Source organism: Xiphophorus couchianus, chromosome 12, assembly GCF_001444195.1.
Source record: "Xiphophorus couchianus chromosome 12, X_couchianus-1.0, whole genome shotgun sequence".
Taxonomy (NCBI): Eukaryota; Metazoa; Chordata; class Actinopteri; order Cyprinodontiformes; family Poeciliidae; genus Xiphophorus; species Xiphophorus couchianus.
This window is the reverse complement of record NC_040239.1, coordinates 8825230-8845539: the sequence shown is the minus strand read 5'-3', so window position 1 is coordinate 8845539 and position 20310 is coordinate 8825230. Positions and strand designations below refer to the sequence as shown.

At 38.6% G+C, this 20310-nt stretch overlaps 1 protein-coding gene across 4 annotated transcripts in view; it reads right to left on the bottom strand.

Moving 5' to 3' along the window:
* Positions 1–3469: 3469 nt before the first annotated feature.
* slc20a2 (solute carrier family 20 member 2) overlaps positions 3470–20310 on the bottom strand; it is a 56929-nt gene continuing 40088 nt past the window's right edge. For 3 of the 4 annotated variants that reach the window (XM_028032677.1, XM_028032680.1, XM_028032678.1), the window contains exons 7-11: positions 19190–19426; positions 17612–18242; positions 16775–16960; positions 13159–13243; positions 3470–7575 (exon numbers count right to left, since the gene is read on the bottom strand). In XM_028032677.1, coding sequence (XP_027888478.1) covers positions 7411–7575; positions 13159–13243; positions 16775–16960; positions 17612–18242; positions 19190–19426 — 1304 coding nt within the window. In that variant the 3' untranslated portion in view covers positions 3470–7410. Of the gene's footprint in view, positions 7576–10975; positions 11061–13158; positions 13244–16774; positions 16961–17611; positions 18243–19189; positions 19427–20310 lie in introns of all 4 variants that reach the window. The other variant, XM_028032681.1, reaches the window with a different exon arrangement.

The following is a 20310-nucleotide window of genomic DNA, read 5'->3' as shown; positions in this document are numbered from 1 at the left end:
GGTCATTTATTTCTGCAATTCAGTTGTTAAAGCAAAACTCATACAGTGCTGTAAAAAAAGGTACCACTTTTTTGTTGCACATAAATATTTCAGGATTTTAATTTCAACGATAACCTAATCAGACACAATTCAACATCAGGAAATTTCCCAAAGAGAAGCACTTCATGGCCAGATCTAAAGAAATTTGTTGACATTAGTCTGTCTGGAAAAGTTTACAAAGCCATCTCTAAGGCTTTGGGACGCAAGAGAACTATTATCCATTACTAGAAAGTGGAACCTTCACAGGAATGTCCAACCTACGAAAATTACTCCAGGAGCGCATCATAGACTCACCTCCACAGGCCTTCACAGAACAGCTGCAGCCATACCGAGATTAAATTAAACACACGAGGTTACTAATTAGAGGTAATTGTATCGGATTGAAACAGTAAATGGAACTAAATACAAAGGCAAGCCTCAATTCTGAGATATTTACAATTCAATTTGTTTATAAAATAATGAAAATGTCCGAGGAGTATTAATATTTTTGCAGTGTTAAATTCAGCATAAATCGAAGCCGATTTGCTGTTGGAAAAAAAAAAAAAAAAAAAAAAAAAAACACAAACGTGTTTATCTAAGTTTTAGTTTTATCATTAAATCTAAGCTGTAATTTAAAACAGTTGTTTGAAACCTTGAGCTCTATAATCGACTCCCTGATGGGAGCTTTTATGCAGAAGCCGCATTTTTATAAACAGCCAAAAGACTTCCTGTTGTCAATTAGGATGACAAACCACAAACAAATACCTTTTATAAAACAGAAACGGTGCCCTCCATCATTATAAATGCTTTTCAAAGCCCCAGGCAGCAGGAGGGTTTGTGGTTTCCATTTCTTTTTGGTTACTGATTTAACCGACATGAAATAGGAGCCATTGTCCCGTTAAATGTACGCGGTGTCACTTGCTGTGTGCAAGAATTAATCCAGCCTTTTTTTTTGTGTCCAAGCATTACTAGAGAGGTTTCTTAAATTAAACCCAGCAGACACAAACACGCTGCTGGGAAAGTATGTGCCAACATCTAAATACGATCAGCCTGAAAAGATGTGGCAGATTCACGCAGCCTTTGTCCATGTCGGTATCCGTAGGAGACGGAGAGTATATGAAGCAGAGGGGAGGCGGGGAGGACATGACTAAAGCCCTGACTTTCAGGCAATGTTATTAATTATTTAAACTTTAATCACGTTTGCTTGAATAATAGCCACACAAAATACCCAGAATTTTAAGAAAAAGTTTCAACCTATTATTTAATTAATCAGGATTGCTTAATACAATATGGTATCATGGGGTTATAAGGAAGGAAAGTTTCTAAGATCCATATTTATTTCCACAATCTGCCAGCTTTGTACTGGTTTTGTATTGTACGCAGCTGAGGTAAGAGTCTGTTCCCTGACTGAGCTTGATCTCATCTCCAAACAATAATGGGATTTCAATGAAGAGCTGCACAAAAAAAGATCTCCAGCAGTAATTGCAGTGAAAATGGTTCTTGAGGCTATAGACTCAAAACTGAAAACAAATTCATTTGTTTCTACTTCATAAAATAAATCCCCCCCACAATATAATAAAGTTTGGGGTTGAAACTTGAACTTTGTGTACATTGAATAAAAGTAGTGAGACGAGAGACTGAAAGCAAGCAAGCATGTCAGGTGTGTGAGACAAAAGAAGAAATATAAATATATTATATTTATATAGCAAACTTAAAGAAAATTAAATTTTAAAATCTGTTCTGCACTTCTGGTTTTAGTTGGTCACTGAATTCTCACTGAAAGGCAGAATAACTGAAAAAACATAACTATAACTGCCCATCTCATAATGATGTCATGACCACATTCTTTCTTACCTGCATTACTGATAAGTACTTGGAGAAACAGACACTTCAGCAAACAGACACCACTCCAAAAATAAAAACACAGCTCAGTTGTTTTAGGTATTCTTTGTAATTTTAATTCCCATAATTTAGTTTAAATGACATTTTTCCACTAAAATTCTTAAATAAAACATTACAGTACGATATATGCAAATCAGAAGAGCATAAGATTTTTTTTGTTGTTGTTGAAGCAAGCTACAGTTTATCCTGAATTTCTTTGCATTTTTTTCTTCTATTTACCTTTTTAAAGGACTGGACAGTTGAGAAGCAGTAAACAGTAAGAAGACGACACAGAACTGCAAAGCCTGCAGGGCGGCCAAGGAGCACATTTTATTACAAAAACGACCAGAGAAACAAACAGACGATGGCACGCCATGTTCAGATGAAGGTCTGATGTTTTTAACCCCTCTCTTTTATCTGCAATGAGAGCTGGTTCTATGCAACCATGAGAGGGCGCTATTACACCAGTCCAGTGACGAGGTTGCACCTTTAACAGTTTGTGATGTACATTCAGGGAGCGAGAAGAAAATGGCACATTCTGTGCAGTTTCTGTTAATAAAATTATTATAACAATACAACAGAAGCACACTTACTCCCTAAATGACAATTTAGCCAGTTGCCAAAATGATGCCCCTCTTTATGGTGAAGAAAGTGGGAAACTACGCCATCTATCGGCTGAATTTACTGGACTGAACTAGGGGGGAAAAACCAACAAAAAAACTGTTTCCATTTATAAGATTTCAGTTTTTTCTGTCTTGAGGTCACTTTGCAATGTTTTTGTGCACAGAAAGTTTTCGATCAGATGTCAGATAAATCAATTTATTAACCTTAAAGTTAATAAGGTTATTAACAATATGGATAACAATATTATCCATATTGTTTTTGGGCATATTGTTCAAACCCAATATATAATGTTTTTTAAATTTAATAGTTTAACTTCTCCTACCCTAGGACTGAGCAATTTGCCCTTTGGCCTATCAGGACGACGAATGCATGGAGAACAAAAAAACAAAACAAGAGAAAGCGAGTTGCACAAGAGGCTTGCACAGAGTGTTGATGTTCACTTGAAACGCCACAAGGTGAGGAGCTAGAATATCAGCCTCCTGCTGTTAAAAAGCAAAACACCATTCATCTCTGAAGTGCCCTCAACACTCAGAAATAATGTAGAAATAATTTCACTTTTTATTACAGTAGCTTTCATTTAAGATATATGCTACTGCTGTAAAAAAAAAAAAAAAGTATTTAAATATGTCTAGCACCTGTAGAGGGCGCTATGGAAGTAGCTGAAATCAATGCCAGGGTTAATGCCGAAGAGAGATTTTAATTCCATCTCTGTAAAATGAGATTCTGCTCTGTGTGCTGATTACAGTCGTCTCCCTGCGGAAAGGTCGCGAGGTCAAATCTCAGTGAAGGCCTATATGTGTGGAGAATAGTGTGTCTGGTTCTTTTCCCAAATTGAAAGCCATGCATGTTAAGTTAAACTGCCTGCCGTACATTGTGTGCCTGCAAGTCTTGTGCGAGATGCATTCAGTAGGTGCAAAAATATGAGCAAGCAGGGTTTTTAAAAAAAAAAAGAAAATTCAGATTAATTACACTGGGAAAATCTTCGGCTTTGTAAATTTAGATTTTTCCACATGACAAGTTACGCTGACTGCTTACAGACAAAAGCAGAGCTTCTTTAAAAGGTGCACTTCTTCCTCACAACACGCAGCAGAAATCAGAAATCATGAGGAAGTGAACATGCCGGCTCTGTGCAGACCTCTGTGCAGCACGATCTGAGTAAAAGGTCATGAGCTGCAAGGGAGGTCAGCTGCTCAGAAACCAGGGAGCAAACCCTGAAGGGGAAACTTTTTTTTTTTTGCAGTTTAGACAGGATGTCATAGCAGAGCTGTCCTCCTCTGGCAGCTCACTGCCAAAGTCAATGCAGTAGGGAAACAAAATTACAAAGTGTTTTCATCTATAGTTCAAAAATAATAACGGTCATTTCAAAATCTGATCTACTCGCGATCGACACGTCAATCTACATGCTAGAGGAAGACACTGGGCTCAGTGGGAGTGGGCACGAGTGCCAAAACAGACGTGGGTGGGAATATTTCCCGCAGTTTCTCCCCACTTCAAGCCGACAGCGGCTCCCTGTAAAAGTGCGCGGAAGCTCACCCAGGTTAAAACTCAGATATGGTAGAAAAATATATAGTTTTGATGAGATTTCTCTAGTTATTCTTTTCATCACTGAATTGCACCCACACATGTAGTGTTAACACATTGCAGTAGCAGTGTAAAGTGACAGGGATCATGATCGGCACTACTACAAAAACGACTGAGGAAAAAAAAAAAAAAAAATCAAACACACTTCCTCTCAATGCTCTCTTTCTCTCTAGACACTTCTGGTTATATTCTGTTTTGTTTTACTTGCACTTAAAAATTCATGGTTAATAGTTTGTCTTTCATTGGCATCATTAGGCAACAGTTTTTTTTTTTTAAAACAGATACTCTACAATATGGTTACAATGTAAACACCACAGTACTGAATTATTTTACCGTCTCTGCACAAAGTAAAACACGTTACAAGGCATGTGGCTACTTAAGCATAGATTTGTTCATGAAGAAAATAAAAAAAAAACAGGAAACACACCACAAAAACAACAAAAACATTAAACAGCTGGCATAGAGTTTGTTCAAACAAAAATAACTTTAGACTTTGTTCATCTGCAAGTCACCTAGGTAACCTTGTTTTAAAAGCTGGTGATGATCATTTTTTTTTTTTTCTAAATCACTTTCACTTTCAGACAAAATGAGATCAAAGGGATAGTTCAGGATTTTAGAAGTGAGGTTCTGCAAACAGATAATAGGAAGCTAAAATCTTTCCTGCAGCAAAAAAATGGCGTCTCCATTTAGGTTAAATGCAAACATGTTAATCCAGAGGCCAAAGCTAACTGTTCATATGAGTGACGCCAGTTTTTAAGCCTATCATCTTAAATGTGATTTTGGCAAATGCTACTATGCTAATGCTAGTGGAGATTCACTGAGAAATAATTTTCCACAGCCAGATTCCAGCTCAGTGGAAACCAAATCTTTCTGCCATCAGTGAATGAAGAGCTAGCAGGTCGCAATAACGAAAACACTCTTGGTGGTGTTGAAGCTGTTACTGAGGGAAGTAAATTCAAAGTTTCTTCTTACTTTTAGCATGAAGAAGGTGCTTAAAATATCAGATTGTATAAATTTAAGAGACCACTTAAAAAACGAATAATATCTCTGACATGACAAAATTTTTCGGTGTGATCGTAACTCATAACCTGTCATATTTCATAAGAGTAAATTTGCCCAAACAGGGAGTGGAAGCAGAGTTAATGGTAAATATCCACTGAAATTAAGATTTCAATGTTTTTATGAGCATTGGGAATTAAAATCTCTTAGGAAAAATAAATTAATAAGTAATGGTTAAATTTCAAAAAGTATTTAGGTTTGGACAAAACGGCTTAAGGATGAAGTAAGGAGACAACCTTTCTTTGCCTTATAAATAATCTGCACATAAAATGCTGGGATATTTTTAAGAGTTGGGTTGCTAACAAAAGTCTGTTTTTGAACCGACTCTGCTCAGATTAGCAATTAGCAGTAGCCTCTAATCCCAGTTAATTGCGATTTATATAAGCTTAAGATCATAATAGTACGTTTAAGTCAAAATTTCTAACATCCAAGTCATAAATACAATAATGCCCCTTGAAATCAAAACTGAAATCAAGACTTTGAAAGTTTGGAGGTATCCAACAGTCCTAGGTTTAACATCCAAAATGGCTGCCAGGTTTACTGAATGTGATTGGTGGAGGTACAAACTACGTTTCAGTGCTTCTTTCATAAATCAATGGGACACAGTGCTCCACAATCGCTAGCTGTAAAACTGTTCCTTCAGAGTTTAAACGCATTAAACAAAGAATTTTGCTGTGATAATTTTTTATTGCTAATAGTTACCATGGATACCACTACCAAACAGTTTTTTTCTGACTTGCACCTGGAGTCTGATTTAACTTCCAGATATGAATTCTGGCTTCAGAGGCAATATCATAACAAAATAAAAAAATCGAGTTTCCCTCTACAGGTTAGAAATCAACTGCTTACAAACTTCTAACAAAGCCTCACTTCTTGTAGTCCATGACCATCTCTTTAAGACAGATGTCTTATGATATTTAGTGTTATGAGCAGCCTGAAATCCTGCACCAGGCGTTAGGTGAGCCTTTACTCTGACTGTATGGAATCAAATTGAACCTTTAGCACCGGTGGGCAGAAGACACCTCTGCACTGAGGCTATGCTGCTTTTTGCTGGAGTCCTCTTTCTTTACACGTTTTAGTGTTTGATATGATACCATTTGTCATGTGAAAGTAGGGTTCGATATGACAGTGACTCAGCTGTATGTATGAAAATAAAGGCATAAGGATAAAGTTATGTTATGGGACCTCGTCAGTTTGCGCTCGCACGCCTCAGCTCAGTTTTAGTGTTTTGGCATCTTTCGGCTCTAAATTGGCATGCTGAAATGTTGACTTTGGCATGGATCGACTCTGAGGAGAGTGACCTATCTTCCCCAACCCAACCTTTCCGGTTAATTTCCTCAAACTGAGCTGTTTCCAATCAAACCACACTTTTTTTCTCCCCTACTCTGAACCTCGAGCATGAATCATACTTTGTATGATGACGATAAGATGAAGAGCCAATCCCCGCCCCCTCTCTACAACAATAAAAACAAACCAGGACCCACTGCCAAACTCCATAAAGGACAGTATTTACAGTACAAATTACATTATAATACATCATTTAAAAATATGAGACTCATCTCTAAAAACATACAGGAGCTCTCCACAAAAATGAAAATCAAATTCTTTAGTAAATTAGGTTTCTATGGTATCATGGAAAATAAAACGTTGCACGACTCTCTTTTTCTGAGGCATCCTTTCCTTTTGGCCCCGGTTGTACCTAGCTGGCGTGTTTAAAAACGGACATGATGGATGGGTTGGTTAACCACACGCATGTCTTTTCTAATTTTTTTGTGCCAAAGCAAGCCGTAATACAACAGATCACACTCAGTCAGAACGACAATATGTACACTTTTTTTCCTTGTTCGGATATCAGATATGTGCTCACTAGCATGGTTACTTTTTTTTTTTAATTCTTAATTTCTTTTTTTAATTAAAAGGTAAATTTCCTATTTTTGTATTTACAGCAGACTGAATGATGCATTTCTCCCCAAAAAGAGAATAAATATGAACTGATTGAACTCAAAGGAGTTGAGGGGACTTCCGGACAGAGCCAGGCAGCGTGGGAACCAACCCTCCTCACAGTACAACCAAAGTCCATTTGTAAACCTCTGCAGCTTCCTCAAACTCTTCTCCTTCACTTCACTCACTCCAGTTCCTACTTGTCTTCCCTCAACAACACCCAAGCTACAATTTCCTTCCAAGTTTCCCCTTCTCTGACTCCCCTCTTGCATTCTCCACCGCTCACCCTCCCGGCCACTTCCCCCCTCAGACGAAGGGCAGGATGCCGTATACGAACAGGGCCATGACGGCGGCGCTGAACAGGCCAGCCACCGGCACCGTGACGAACCAGGCCAGGAAGATGTTCCTGAAGAGGTGCCAGTCCACGGCTTTCTGGGAGCGGATCCAACCCACGGCTACGACCGAGCCCACCTGGACGGCGCGGATGGAGAGAAGAGACAGAAAAACAATCAGCAGCAGAACTGAACACGTTTGAAGGTTGCAGAGATGGTGAAGAGCTGCAGGGTGTCTTTGCGGTTCTCAGGACTATGTGGCCAGAATATTTTCACTTCCACTAGACATCACTGTCATTTCTCAGCTCAGATATACAGCTGTGAAAAAATTTATTGGCACCTCAGGTAAAGATTTGTAATAAATTCTTCTGTCATCACAGCTGCATATTAAATATCCACCCTTTCTTGAATATTTATGCAAGTAAGGGAAAAAAAAAAGTAGCTCAGATATTGGTAACTTCTGGCTGCTCGTTCGTACATTTCCCCTTCTGTCAACAGGACAGCATGTTCCAAGATTGGAGCACGCAGAGATGGATTTTAGACGGTACCTCCAGATCATTCAGAGTCCTTTTCTTCTTCCCTCAGCTCACCCTACAACTTTTAAATATGATTTGGATCTGGAAGCTAATTTTATGTCTACTGAACTTTTATTTCATTCCTGATGTAGCCCAGGGGTTTGCAACTCCAGTCTTCTAGTGTCAGTGTTCTGCATCTGCTGTTTGTGTCCCTGCTCCAGCACACTTGAATCAAGTAAATTGCTAACGATCTGGTCTTTGCAAAACTTCCTGAGTTTTCAGGTGGTTTCAGCCTTTAGATTCAGTCCATGCTGGAGCATGGATGCATTGACAAGTCGCATGACAGAAGATTCACTGCAAAAACACAAAATCTTAGAGTATTTTTGGTCTGGTTTCTATTGCAAATATGTTAGTCAATGTGAAATAAGACAAAACTTACTTACAGGTAACATTGCAGCAAGATATACTGTAGCAGCTTGTTCTAAGTATATAATCCCTTCATTTTGATTTAAAAAAATTTTACTAGTTTCACTGTCAAATTATTTCACTTATAGGAAGCATGTCTAGCTCTAAGTGAAATAATCTGCCGTTGGAACCAATACTTTTTAAACAATATTAAGGCATTATTCACTTAAAACAAGCTCCTACATCATGCTGAGAATTTATGTGCAAGTTAGTTTTATGTTATATTAAGTTTACTAAGATTGTCGCTAAATCAAAATTACTTTGTAAGATTTAGTATTTTTGTAGCGCAGACCTCTGATTAAGCTATATATTTTGTATAATTGCTTTAAAATTAAACAGTTTTTTATTTCTATGTAGAACTTGAATGTATCAGGAGGTAACTCGGTCATTGAGTGATGCATTGCAGTACTATTTATTCATGCTTTTTGCATATCTTTACCAGGGGTGCCAACAAATCGGTCTGTGTAGCTATTAGCTTCTTCAACAACTAAACAGATTGAATGGTACACTTCTGTGTAATCAGAAGCACTTGACTGGATTTTGTATTTATTATTTATTTACATCTGCAAACCTGTAAAGGTTCTTATCCTTTCGCAATAAAGTTTAGCATCAGCCTTCTAAAAAAGAAGAGCCTGAGTAAAATTGCTAATAATATTTGAGCTGATAAGAAGTGACAGGTCAGCTGTGAATAGAAGAGCGTGTGCAGGCCTGCAGCTCTTTACATTTCAGACTCAAATGAGTGTTAGTAACGGCAAGCCTGGAGGTTATTACCGACTAAACCAAAAAAAAACACAACAACTCTCGTGTGAAAGCCTGACACAAGCAGGTCTAGCCTATGAAACACACTCAGTGTCAGACTTTCACTTATGCATTTTTTTATTTACCTTAAATAGCAGGAACCCAGTTCAGTTGGAAGAAAAATACGATTTCAGACATGTTTGAGAATCATGTGCAGTGACTTGCTGTCAGTCAGAGCAGCAGGTAACACTTAGCCGTCTGCTCACATTCAGCCAGAGAAACGTGAGACGCCGAGCGCACTCTGATCTCTGCCGACCTCACCCGACACATTTAAATCGGTCCACATTTGTAGATGAAAGGTTGGACGAACAAACGGTGAGCAACACTAAGACCTGGAGGTTCGTATGGGAGATTCTTGTCAAATTGTTTGTCACCAACATGAACCTCAATACTCCAAGAAACAGTAAAAAAAAATATTGTTTTTAGATAATTTACATGCAGTAACCTCAGTCTTAGAGTCACCTGCCCACAGATCCTCTGAAACAGCAAAGTCACTGTACACGATCATCTTATATTGACTCACACCAAGGACCGGGCATCGATTTAGCCTCAACAAAAAGAGAAAAGCCAGATCTAAGAAACAGATCAGTCAGACCCGACACAAGTTAATGAAACCCGATCAATGCCCATAAATCCTCACTCTCTCCTTCACACAAACTGAATCATTGGAGATGCACGGATATGAAGTTAATTTATTGCCAAAGACTTGAAGGACACTGAGAAATCTCAGTTTCACTCTCTCAGTTTAAAATAACAAATGGCTTTAAATCCAATCAATTTACAAATTAGAATTTTGTTTTTTAGATTGAATTTCACCAAAAACATCGGTACATCTCCAGACCAAATCATTTAAAAATTACATAATTACCACATTCATAAACCTCTAACCATCATTAGATTTAGCGTCTTGGCAAAGCAGCAGATTATTCAAAATTTTAGAGAAGAAACATGATAGGGTTGTATGTGAGAAATGGAGATAAGGAATGGTGCTGATGGTGATAATAGTGATATTTAGACAAACTGATCATCAGTAACTGGACACCAGTTTTGAGTCTCCTGCAGTTTCCCCTCAGGGAATTCAAGCCTCAGGATATGGACACCCAAAGGCACCAAATTCAATAACTCAACTACTAAATAACTGGGGAACGTTGATTTAAAAAACTATAGGCAGAAAATTTGTAAAATACAGAATTGTCTCAAAGAAATGTTTATGCTAAAGATGTACTATTCAATGACAGTTTCAGTATGCAGATTATTTGAAGCTTTTATGACTGAAATCCAAAAGTGCCATCATTCAAAAACCAAATAAATGATTAACTACTGGTTTGGAGTCAAAAATAAAATCATATGTAGATAAGTAAATAACTGAAAAAAATTAGAGATAATTCAATATGACGGCCAATTATTATTATTCTACAAAAGAAGCAACTCATTTTCATTAATTGAAGTTTAAATATGGTAAGGGATTTTAAGCCTTACAATTTCAGGGTGAAAATAATAATTTAAGGTAGGCTAGACTACGAATACATTTATGAGTAAAAACTTAATCCCAAGTATCAAACCAAGTACAATCTTTGATGTTGCAAAGTTCCCCTTAAGAAAAATTGGAAATTTAGTTGCTGGAGAAAAACTGCAAGAGAGATCAAAACTTCAACTTCAGGAGTTGTGATTGATTTCAGTGATCAAGAGCTAGAGATGAAGAGCTGAGGAAGAGCTCTCAAGGTGGAGGCTCCTCACTCAACTGCTTATAAACTCCAATACCTTGCAGTGGGTGGAGCTTATTGGGATGCCCACATTTGATGCAACAAGCACTGTTAGCGCACTCATTACTTCAATGCAAAATCCGCTGTGAAGACACATGAGTGGAGAGACAGAAAGATGAAGAGGGAGAGGTAAAAATAGTGGAAAACAAAGTGTGACGGGTGGGATCGGGTAGGAGGACGCCGGCCGGTGGTGGGGGACGGTGGAGGGGAAGTCGGCTTACGACCGAGCACAGGAGGGTGGGGACCCACGCGCCAAACCATGCCAGTGTTGAGTGGGTGGCATTATGAGAGCTGGTGGAAATGAAACAGAGTAATGTAGGTGTGGAGGAGGGAGCAGGGGGCGGGGATCAGGCAGGACTGGGACTGGACTGGTCCGCCTCGCCTTCCAGTCTGGATCTGGTGTTCCTGAAAAGAGCAGGGGAGAGGAGCTGCACACTGAGGCCCAGGGCTGTCCGAGAACGGCTGGATGGGGCAAAATGTCCGATAGTGTTCTCCTCTAACTGGACAGTAAAATCTGGACTTTAAAAGGAAAAGTTGATAAAGGCGTGGCTGCAGATGAAATAGCTTTGGCAATCATTTGAAATGGTAAAGTTGCAGGGGTTTTTTTTAAAGTGTATATTATAGAGATATTTGTGTCTAAATAATGGCAAAGCAAAACCTCTTAATCTTAAAAGGTTGTTTAAAAAAATAAACTACATTGAAGGCAAGAATATTTCCTTCAAAAACATTTTGGTGGTCATTATTACACCAAAATTGAGTATTTCTGACCAGATTTTATGGTTTTTCCAACACTTAATATTTGAAAATAATGATTTTTAAAAATTTGATTTTTTATTTACTTGAGAAAACCAAAAAAACTGTTTTGTAAAATAATCTTTCCTCTTTTGTGGGTCATATTTCATACATTATGCTTTTGTGATCATATAATTATCATAAGCAAAAAGATCTCGCATGTAAGCTCCAAATTCTTTCTAAAACTTTTAGAAATTGCATGTATTTTATAATTTTGTGGGTGTCACAGTTTTTTGATCAATTGCTTAGTCATGATGAGAAAAAACTCAACTGCTTATAAACTAGTTAGCTCCTGCAGCCCAGCTAACACTGCTAGCACAGAACCGGTTTCACTAGTAAACACCATGTTGTTTATCACGGTGGAAGCACAATTACAATCACTTCTATGAGCGGATATGACATCAGTTCTCACCAATTTATTTCATGCAAATAGAATCAAAATTCATATATATTAATAGCTCTTATTTTTTTAATTTATGGCTATATAGGCTTACAACAGGATGGAGAATTGATTGGGCTGGATAATACAAAATTGTATTGCATATAAAGGCTTCATGTCAGTCAATATCTATAATTATTGATTAGCTTTTTATTTTAAATATGTGAAATGCTGTCAAACTGGTGAAGTGATCTTTCCTGCTTAATCCACAGCTTCCTTTCAGGCTGTTATACTCATTTTCTCTTTTCACTCAAATTATTTTTTATGTAAGCAGTAATGAGGCATGCTGATGAAACTTGAAACTGCTGCTGCACATGTTACTCAACAGGTTGTTGCTGGGCAACCAAGAGTGAGTGAGTTAGTTGATGCTGCCCACCTTGTTTACCTAGCCTACATCCCCCAGAATGCTATGCGATTCAGTGAAATTATTGAAAATTTGATCTGTCATCATATATTGATATTGATCACATGTCTATTGGGATACATATTGTTTTTGCTTTATTGCTCGACTCTAAAGGTGTGAACTGAAATTTGCTTACCCAGCTTCAACAGTTAATGCTGAGGATTTTATATAAATGACACACCAGGAATTAAAATACTCAAAAAATCTACCAAATCTCTGCTTTTTTTTAAATGAATACATTTGTCATATTTTATCAATGTTGTAGTCTTTCCATGTTTAGAGATGAGCTCAAAAAATATTTTCAGTAAAAAAAACAAAACAAAAATGATTGTCAAACCCATCAAAAAATTGCCATAAATCAGAAAATTTTAACGACAATAATTCAAATGTTAGAATTCAGCAATTTTTAGAGGATTTACTTTCTGGCTCCAGGGATAATCTAAGGCCCGGCGCCCTAGGAGAAAGTGTGAGCTCCCCTCTCCGCTGGAGGGACCTGCAGGGGTCAAGAGGTCAGTCTGAGGGAGTGGGAGGGGCCACTCAGTCATACCTTGCAGTGTGTGGTACTGACAGGGATTCCGATATTTGAAGCCAACACGACTGTGACTGCAGAAGCCAGTTCAATAGTGAACCCACTGTGGAAGGAGGGAGGGGAGACGTTCTTCACTGTAATGACTTGGACGGAGCTGCTAGAGGCACCGCCTCCCCAGCATCCACATCACCAAGCACATTTCAACAGTTCTTACATGTTTACACATCACACAGTCAAACAATAACAATGAAACTGTAATTACTAAAGCCCTTCATTAGACAGCCACACACGAAGACCTTCTGTGAGGTCTTGAATGTTTGCCGGTAATTTAAGGTATGGTGGCATGTGATCACAGACCGGTGTGACTAGGAAGAGCCTAACGCTTACAAGAAGACAGAAATCACTCCCCGTTTCCAGGGATCTTTGGCTCTAGAACAATGGATGAACTGAAAGAGAAAATCGTTAATGCATTCACAGAAAATACACAAAATTTATGTGCATGTGTCAGAAAATTACAGAATTAAAATTATAGAGCACAAAGGCAGCAGCTTGAAACTAGAGGATTTCTTTGTACTATTTCTATTATTGATATTTGCTAAATAAAAAGCAGCAACACTGAAGCAAATTTCTGGGTGGATTTCATTTATCTACAGAGATATAATCATTAAAATGTCATTCCAGTCACTGGTCACTAAGAGCAGGGCTAATCTGTATCCCAGCAAGGCTCCAATGATTTCCCCAAAGGTACTTTTGAGCAAAGCTTCAATCCCTCTGTAAACGGGAACTATTTCAGCTAAAAATTTAATGTTTCAGAGGCTATTTGAATCGCTAATAGGGCTTTAGTCCAGATATATTCCTAAGCCTTCTGTGAAGGTGTAAAATGGCAAAAAAAAGGGAATATTGTTGCAGTCTCTTTCAGTAAGACAATATTATCTGCATAATGTACACCTAATATTCCCCTGAATCTCATCTAGAATCCTTCTGGAGAATCTCTCTCTGAAGACTGGTTTGCTTTAACAATCGAAGTGAGCTGGTAGAGTTCAGGCATTGCAGCAAGCAGAAATATTTAGAAGACTTGTTGAAGTGTAGCTATTAATCCTTGGCAGTAGTCTAAGCGTTTTTGACAAATCAACTTTGCTAAACGTTACTCTAAATAGGTAGACAACTAAAATATCTACCTTAAAAAACTTAAAGTGACATGTTCACAGCAGTTCAAGTGGTATTTAGCTGACGTGGATTTCCTGATAAATTTTATTGTTAATTAGTCAATTATGATTTGACAATTCTCAATATGGTGTCAGAAACTGATAACACTCTGAAGTGAACAAAATAAATGCCATTTTGTCCCAGTCAGAGGTTTTACAAGTCAGGCTTTCACACAGGTTTCCATTTTTCTGTACTACATTTTTGTATGAAAACCACAAAAGTATGCTTTTTTCTCATACTGCTCATGCCTACTATAGGTGTTAGAAATATTATTTTGAATGTGCAGCAAATGTACTACAATAAAGCCTCCCTTTATCTCCCTCTGGTGTAATACACAATGGATAACTAGAGAGGACTCAAATTAAATTTCTATGCAATGAGGAAAAGTTACTTCACTCTTAAGTGAAGTAAGCTTGACTATTGAGATTGGAAAATATGATTCTCTAACTTGAGGTTGAACTGACCGACTTATCTGGTAGCATGAAGATCCGGTTGCTTCAAACACACTAACTGCTGAAAGCTCAAACAGCACAAGCAACATCTGCACCAATCTGATCAGGCCGAGGCTTGAGGGGAATGATGAAAATCCATACTCCAGGTTTGAAAATACCTCACCGTGCCAGGGATTACTGGGCTGCTTAAATATATGCCAGGGCATGTACTGTATACCACACAAACACACACAATGTTCTGTTTTTGCCCCAAAACAAATTTCTTTGTCAGGCTGATTCATGAAAACGGACTCTGGAGAAAAGCGAGGCTTTTGAACTGTGAACCAGAGCAAATTTGTCTTAGGATACTGGCAGCCCAGTTAGTGTGGGATGGAAGGAGAGAGATTAAGTGGGAAAAAAAAGGGTACACACACAAAGAGAAAGGAGAAAATAAAAAGGCGGAGAAATAAAGAAAGAGGGAAAATAATGAGATAGCATGAGCGTGGGAAGGACTGAGGGGAAAAGGGAGACAGATTTAAAGAAGAAAGATGAATAAAAGACCAAAGGATGAGGAAATCAACAGATATTTACTAAAGGGTAAAAAAAGAAACGACAAAGAAAGGAAAAAAAGAAAAAAAAAGGAAAAGTGCAAGAGGAGTCGCCAGGCTGTCGTCCCTCCCTGTGGTTTGAGAGGAGAAGTTCCCACTGTGGTTTGTTCCCTCATTCCCTCATCCTACTCCGCTTCATCCGGAATGCCAAACAACTTCCTGTAACCCTCTGTGATGCTCCTGCCAGGCAAAAACAACTTGCACACGCACACAACCTCATAAGAGCTTGTTGGAGTAATTAGGCCTAAATAAGCATGCATGCATACAAGCGCACATACAGTACATTCAACACAGTTTGTGCAACCCGCAGGCAAAGTGCTGTTTTTTTTCTTAACAGACATTGCTGAGGTTTGCGTGCACACATTCTTTAGATAATGCGTGGGAAGACTTAGGAGACAGCAAGAGACAGAGAGATGGAAGCAAAGACGAATGAAGAACAGGGAGCGATTAACGATGAGCTCTGACTGCTGCTGCGGCTGCGTGAGTTGTTGGACAGCGAGCTGTAGGGGTTCATTTACTGTGGTCTGAAAGACGACCCAATTATCCACACGTATTATGTAACAGGTCAAACCATAACAGAACATATACTGCACTGCTTAGAAATGTTGATTTTTAGGAGGATTCCGACAAGAACCTGCATGACAAAGAGAATATTGGACTCTTTATTTATACATCTGAATAAGCTTTTTATTGAAGCAATTTGACCTGTTCTCTGGATCATTCAAATCAATTTCAAAATGTTGTCAAATTAAAAGCAAACTGAGGATCTCTGTCATATTCTTTTGCAAACTTATTGGATACGATTTAACTATTTTAGAATGGCATAGATATATTCCTTTACTGAAAATCTTTAGAAACACTTTAACAGATCTACAATATTAAGATGTTAAAAGTGGTTGGAAAATTTTGTAAAGTACAATAGATAAATAGGTTCTGATTCATCTGAAGCGACAATGATTCTATAAATATTGTTTGAGCAGCTGGCGTAGTAACTGTAGTCAGTAACAGGAGAGTTTGTGTGAATTGGAGCATGTTCAGTTTAAACATAATGAGTCACAGGTAGCTCATGAGGCGTTTACAACCGCACAATGGAAGTGACTGTTTCCATGTGTTTGTGTTTTTCTGTCTGGCTGTTGTGGATTATTAACTACCCTCTAAGTGATCAATTACTCTAAACATTCTTCATGACCCTGAGTGCTGGGTCCTATTAAAGCTGTGTGTGTTTACTCACCACAGAGTCTGCAGAATTGGATGAACCTGTTTGTGTCAGCCTCTTTGGGGCAAGTCAACACAATCAAGTAGGAAATTCAATCTTTATCACATGTTCAACCACCCAGCCACGTACAAGCAGACACCTTTGCACCGTGTCCTATAAGGAGACTCTCTCACCTTGAAGGGGTGATGGGAGTCAGGTCCTTCCCCATGGTCTGGATGACGCGCCGTCCCCACACCCACAGGCCGGCACAGATGCCCACACCGCCATAAAACAGCAGCCAGATCGGAGTGGTAGCATCCTGCATGACTCCGCCCTGTTCATAAATCATCCACAGCGCCACCAGGGGCCCGATGGCATTACTGCAAATATCAGAAAATAATGCCTTCAGTTTATGTAATATCGCTGATTGAAATAGCTAACCTGAGTTAAACTGATCACCAAATATTGACCACAAATAAGAGAAGCACTACTTCAACATAATTTTACTTGTTTTTAAAAGTAAAAAGTAGCTGCTCAAGAAACTATTCAAGAGTAAAAAAGCATTAGATAACACGGCTATTCAAGTACTGAGTAACTGATGTAAATATAAAAATAACATCATCAGACAGACCAAATTATAAAGTTATGTGGAAACCTTGATATTTTAAACATCAAAATGAAAATTCATATAAATAACAATTACAAAATGAAAACATGCAAAAATAATTATTTTTCTAAATCAATTTCTTTCAATATGAAACTTATGAAACATTAACAAAACATGCAGGTGTGTGTCCATATCTGGTGAGTTTTTGGTGACAACGTTTGTTCTTCATTTGATTTAAAATTGGTTATTGAACATTTTGAAACGATTCACAATTACCAGGGCTAGAAATTGTGATTCCTTACAGAATACATTTTTCCTCTGTAGAAGTAAAAGTACTCCTAAAAGATACATTTTTTCCCCCAAAAGGTTTCTAAAGTAAATGTAACTGAGTAAATATAATTAGTTACTATCCAACTCTACTCACCTGACATCATTGCCTCCATGGGCGAAAGAGCCAAAGCAAGCGGTGAGGATCTGCAGGAAGTGGAAAAGCAAAAACACCTCGGACTTGTCCTTCTCCTCGTGCTCTTCCTCTACCAAGTCATCAAGAGGCACCGGCGCTGGAGCTCCTTCTTCCTCCACCCCTCCCAGCTCTGTGGCCAGCTTCAGCTCCACTCCTCCCTCCTCTGCTTCGATCTCAGCCTCGGCCACGGCATTGCAGTACGAAGAGTAGCTGTCGTAACGTACCCGCTTTTTGGAGTAGGATACACTGTTGCTCCTGCCGCCGCCCTCTCCCACCAGCTTCTCGCTGTCGTCACGGGACTCAGAGCGCCTGACAGGCTGGACGGGCATGCCGCATATCGCGGCTGTGTAGCAGGTGTAGCTGTTGTTGCGGCGCAGCAGACGGTAATTGTCATCAGGCTGTTGTGCGCCGGACCGGTCGCCATCATCCATGCGGCCCAGGTGGATTTTGTGGAGCAAGTCTTTGTAGAGGCCGGAGTCCTTGTGGACCGTGTGGTAAACCTGGCCGTCGCTACGCATGTGGCCATCGAAGGTGAAGCTGCCGTTAGCGATGGGTGACTTGAGGCAGCCGTTAGTCATAGAGTGGGTTCGACCTAAAAGGTGGAAACAAGGAGGGCTTTAGGGAGAACATGCAAAGCCCTTTCAACAGTCAGTTTATTTTAGTTTTCCCTATTCAGTTTGAAATCTGAATGGTTTGAGATACATACTATAAATTTGGATTTAGGCCAAGGGCATTAACTGGACCGACAACGATTACATAAATATGCTTTAATCTAAATATGTCCATCATCTCTCTGGCTGCACATTTAAGTTCTATTCCACTTCAAATCACTGAAACAGTTCATGTAAATCAAGAATAAAAACCCTTAGAGTCACCCTTGATTTATAATAACTGGCACATTGGTCAACATATTTGATGTATATTTGCTTGATGATTTTGATGATGACATTTGACAAAACGTAATGTTTATTGCCATTTCATAATTGGTTATTATATCATGTTTTTATGGTATAAAGCACTTTGAACTGCCTTGTTAGTGGAACATGGTGTACAAATAAACTTCATTTAACTTGTCCAATGAACAGATTCTTCCACATGAACTGTGGACTTCTTCACTATTTCTTGGCTTAATGCTCTCTTTCCTGACCTGTAGATAGTCATGTCTTGGTAGGTTTGCAGCAGGAAGCTATGGATTTTGTTTTAGAACCAAACCTGTAATCTGCTGCTGGTTGTTCATAAATGTTCTCTAATAAACCTCTGGGGCCTTTACAGAACTGCTGGATTTATACTAAGGTTAAATTACACACATTTGGACTCTTTTTACAATGTTGGTGACTTCTGAAGGAGCTGGCTGCATTTTATTTTATTTAGGGGTATTCAAGTAAGAGAGATATCCATGCAACACAATTACTCACTACAGTAAGAATAAACATAGTTATTCTTGTGCTTCTTTGTGTTTGTCTGCCACATAATATCCCCATAAAACACACAGAAGGCCATGCATCTCAGAAAGTGCTTTCTACAGGAACACATTCTTACCGTACACCCTGCCGTTGGGCAGGACAGTGCCTCCATTGGCCATGTTGGAGAGCTCTCCGCTGGAATCCCGGGTGTTCCTGTCACTGCTGCCCCCTGTGAGCGGCACCACGGCCTCGTCTGTGCCTTTTGCCCCAGGCAGCTCCTTGAAGACGGGGCTCTCTTCTTCTTCTTCTTCAGGGATTTTGTCCAGACTTTCATCAGATATCCTGGACAAAGCCTGTTCCTTCTTTAGGCGACCTGAGGAAAATCCAGAGATAATTAGAAGTCATGCAGAAAAATATTTCCAAATAATGCAATGTTTACAATGAAGAAATGAGGTGCGATAGGTGATTGTTCACATCCCTGTTTGAGTTACCACATAAGGTTGGAAACAAAGGTTTTAGTGTTTGTAATTAAGAATGAGACGACTAAGTAACTAAAGAGCGTAGACAACTGGATAATTAGCAGCTTATATATTTAAACAAATGGATTTATGAGACAAGGCCAACGCAGTAACTAGGAAACCTTCAAATGATTGTGAAATTGTGCCAAAAACTGATCATGAATCAGCTTTGTTGTTTCAAACCCATTAGGACTTTGAAATGCTCCATCTGTAATAACCGAAGCTTTACAGTTCAACTTTTATTTTAAAGAATGTCTGTGATTTCTATTCTGAGTTTAAGTTAAACCTTTTGTTGAATTCTGGAAATGTTGAATTCTATAAATCATCTAACTTAATTTTACTTTCATTTTAATTAAAGACCTAAGGAGCAGCCACAACAGAATTAAATAGAATAGAAATAGAATTTATTGTCCCTCAGTAGGGTAATCCAAATTAAATCTAAGATCCAGACACCAATAAATTGCTGAGTTGCTAGTTACTACGGTGATTTCCACTTTTCCCAGGTAAACGTCAGAGGGGAAAGCCACAGCTCACGCTTTTCTTTCCAGGCAAACAAAAAAAACACAAGAATCTATACTAAAACTCAAAGAAATTCTTGACACAAGTGGCCAAAATGCCTTTTGTTAATGATTTTTGAAGGAGATATAACAGGTTTAATGCACTGTTGACCTGCTGGTTTGAGAGAGGTTTGGGAGGAGTGTTACAATGGAAGTGTATGGTAAGTTGTACGTGCATTTTC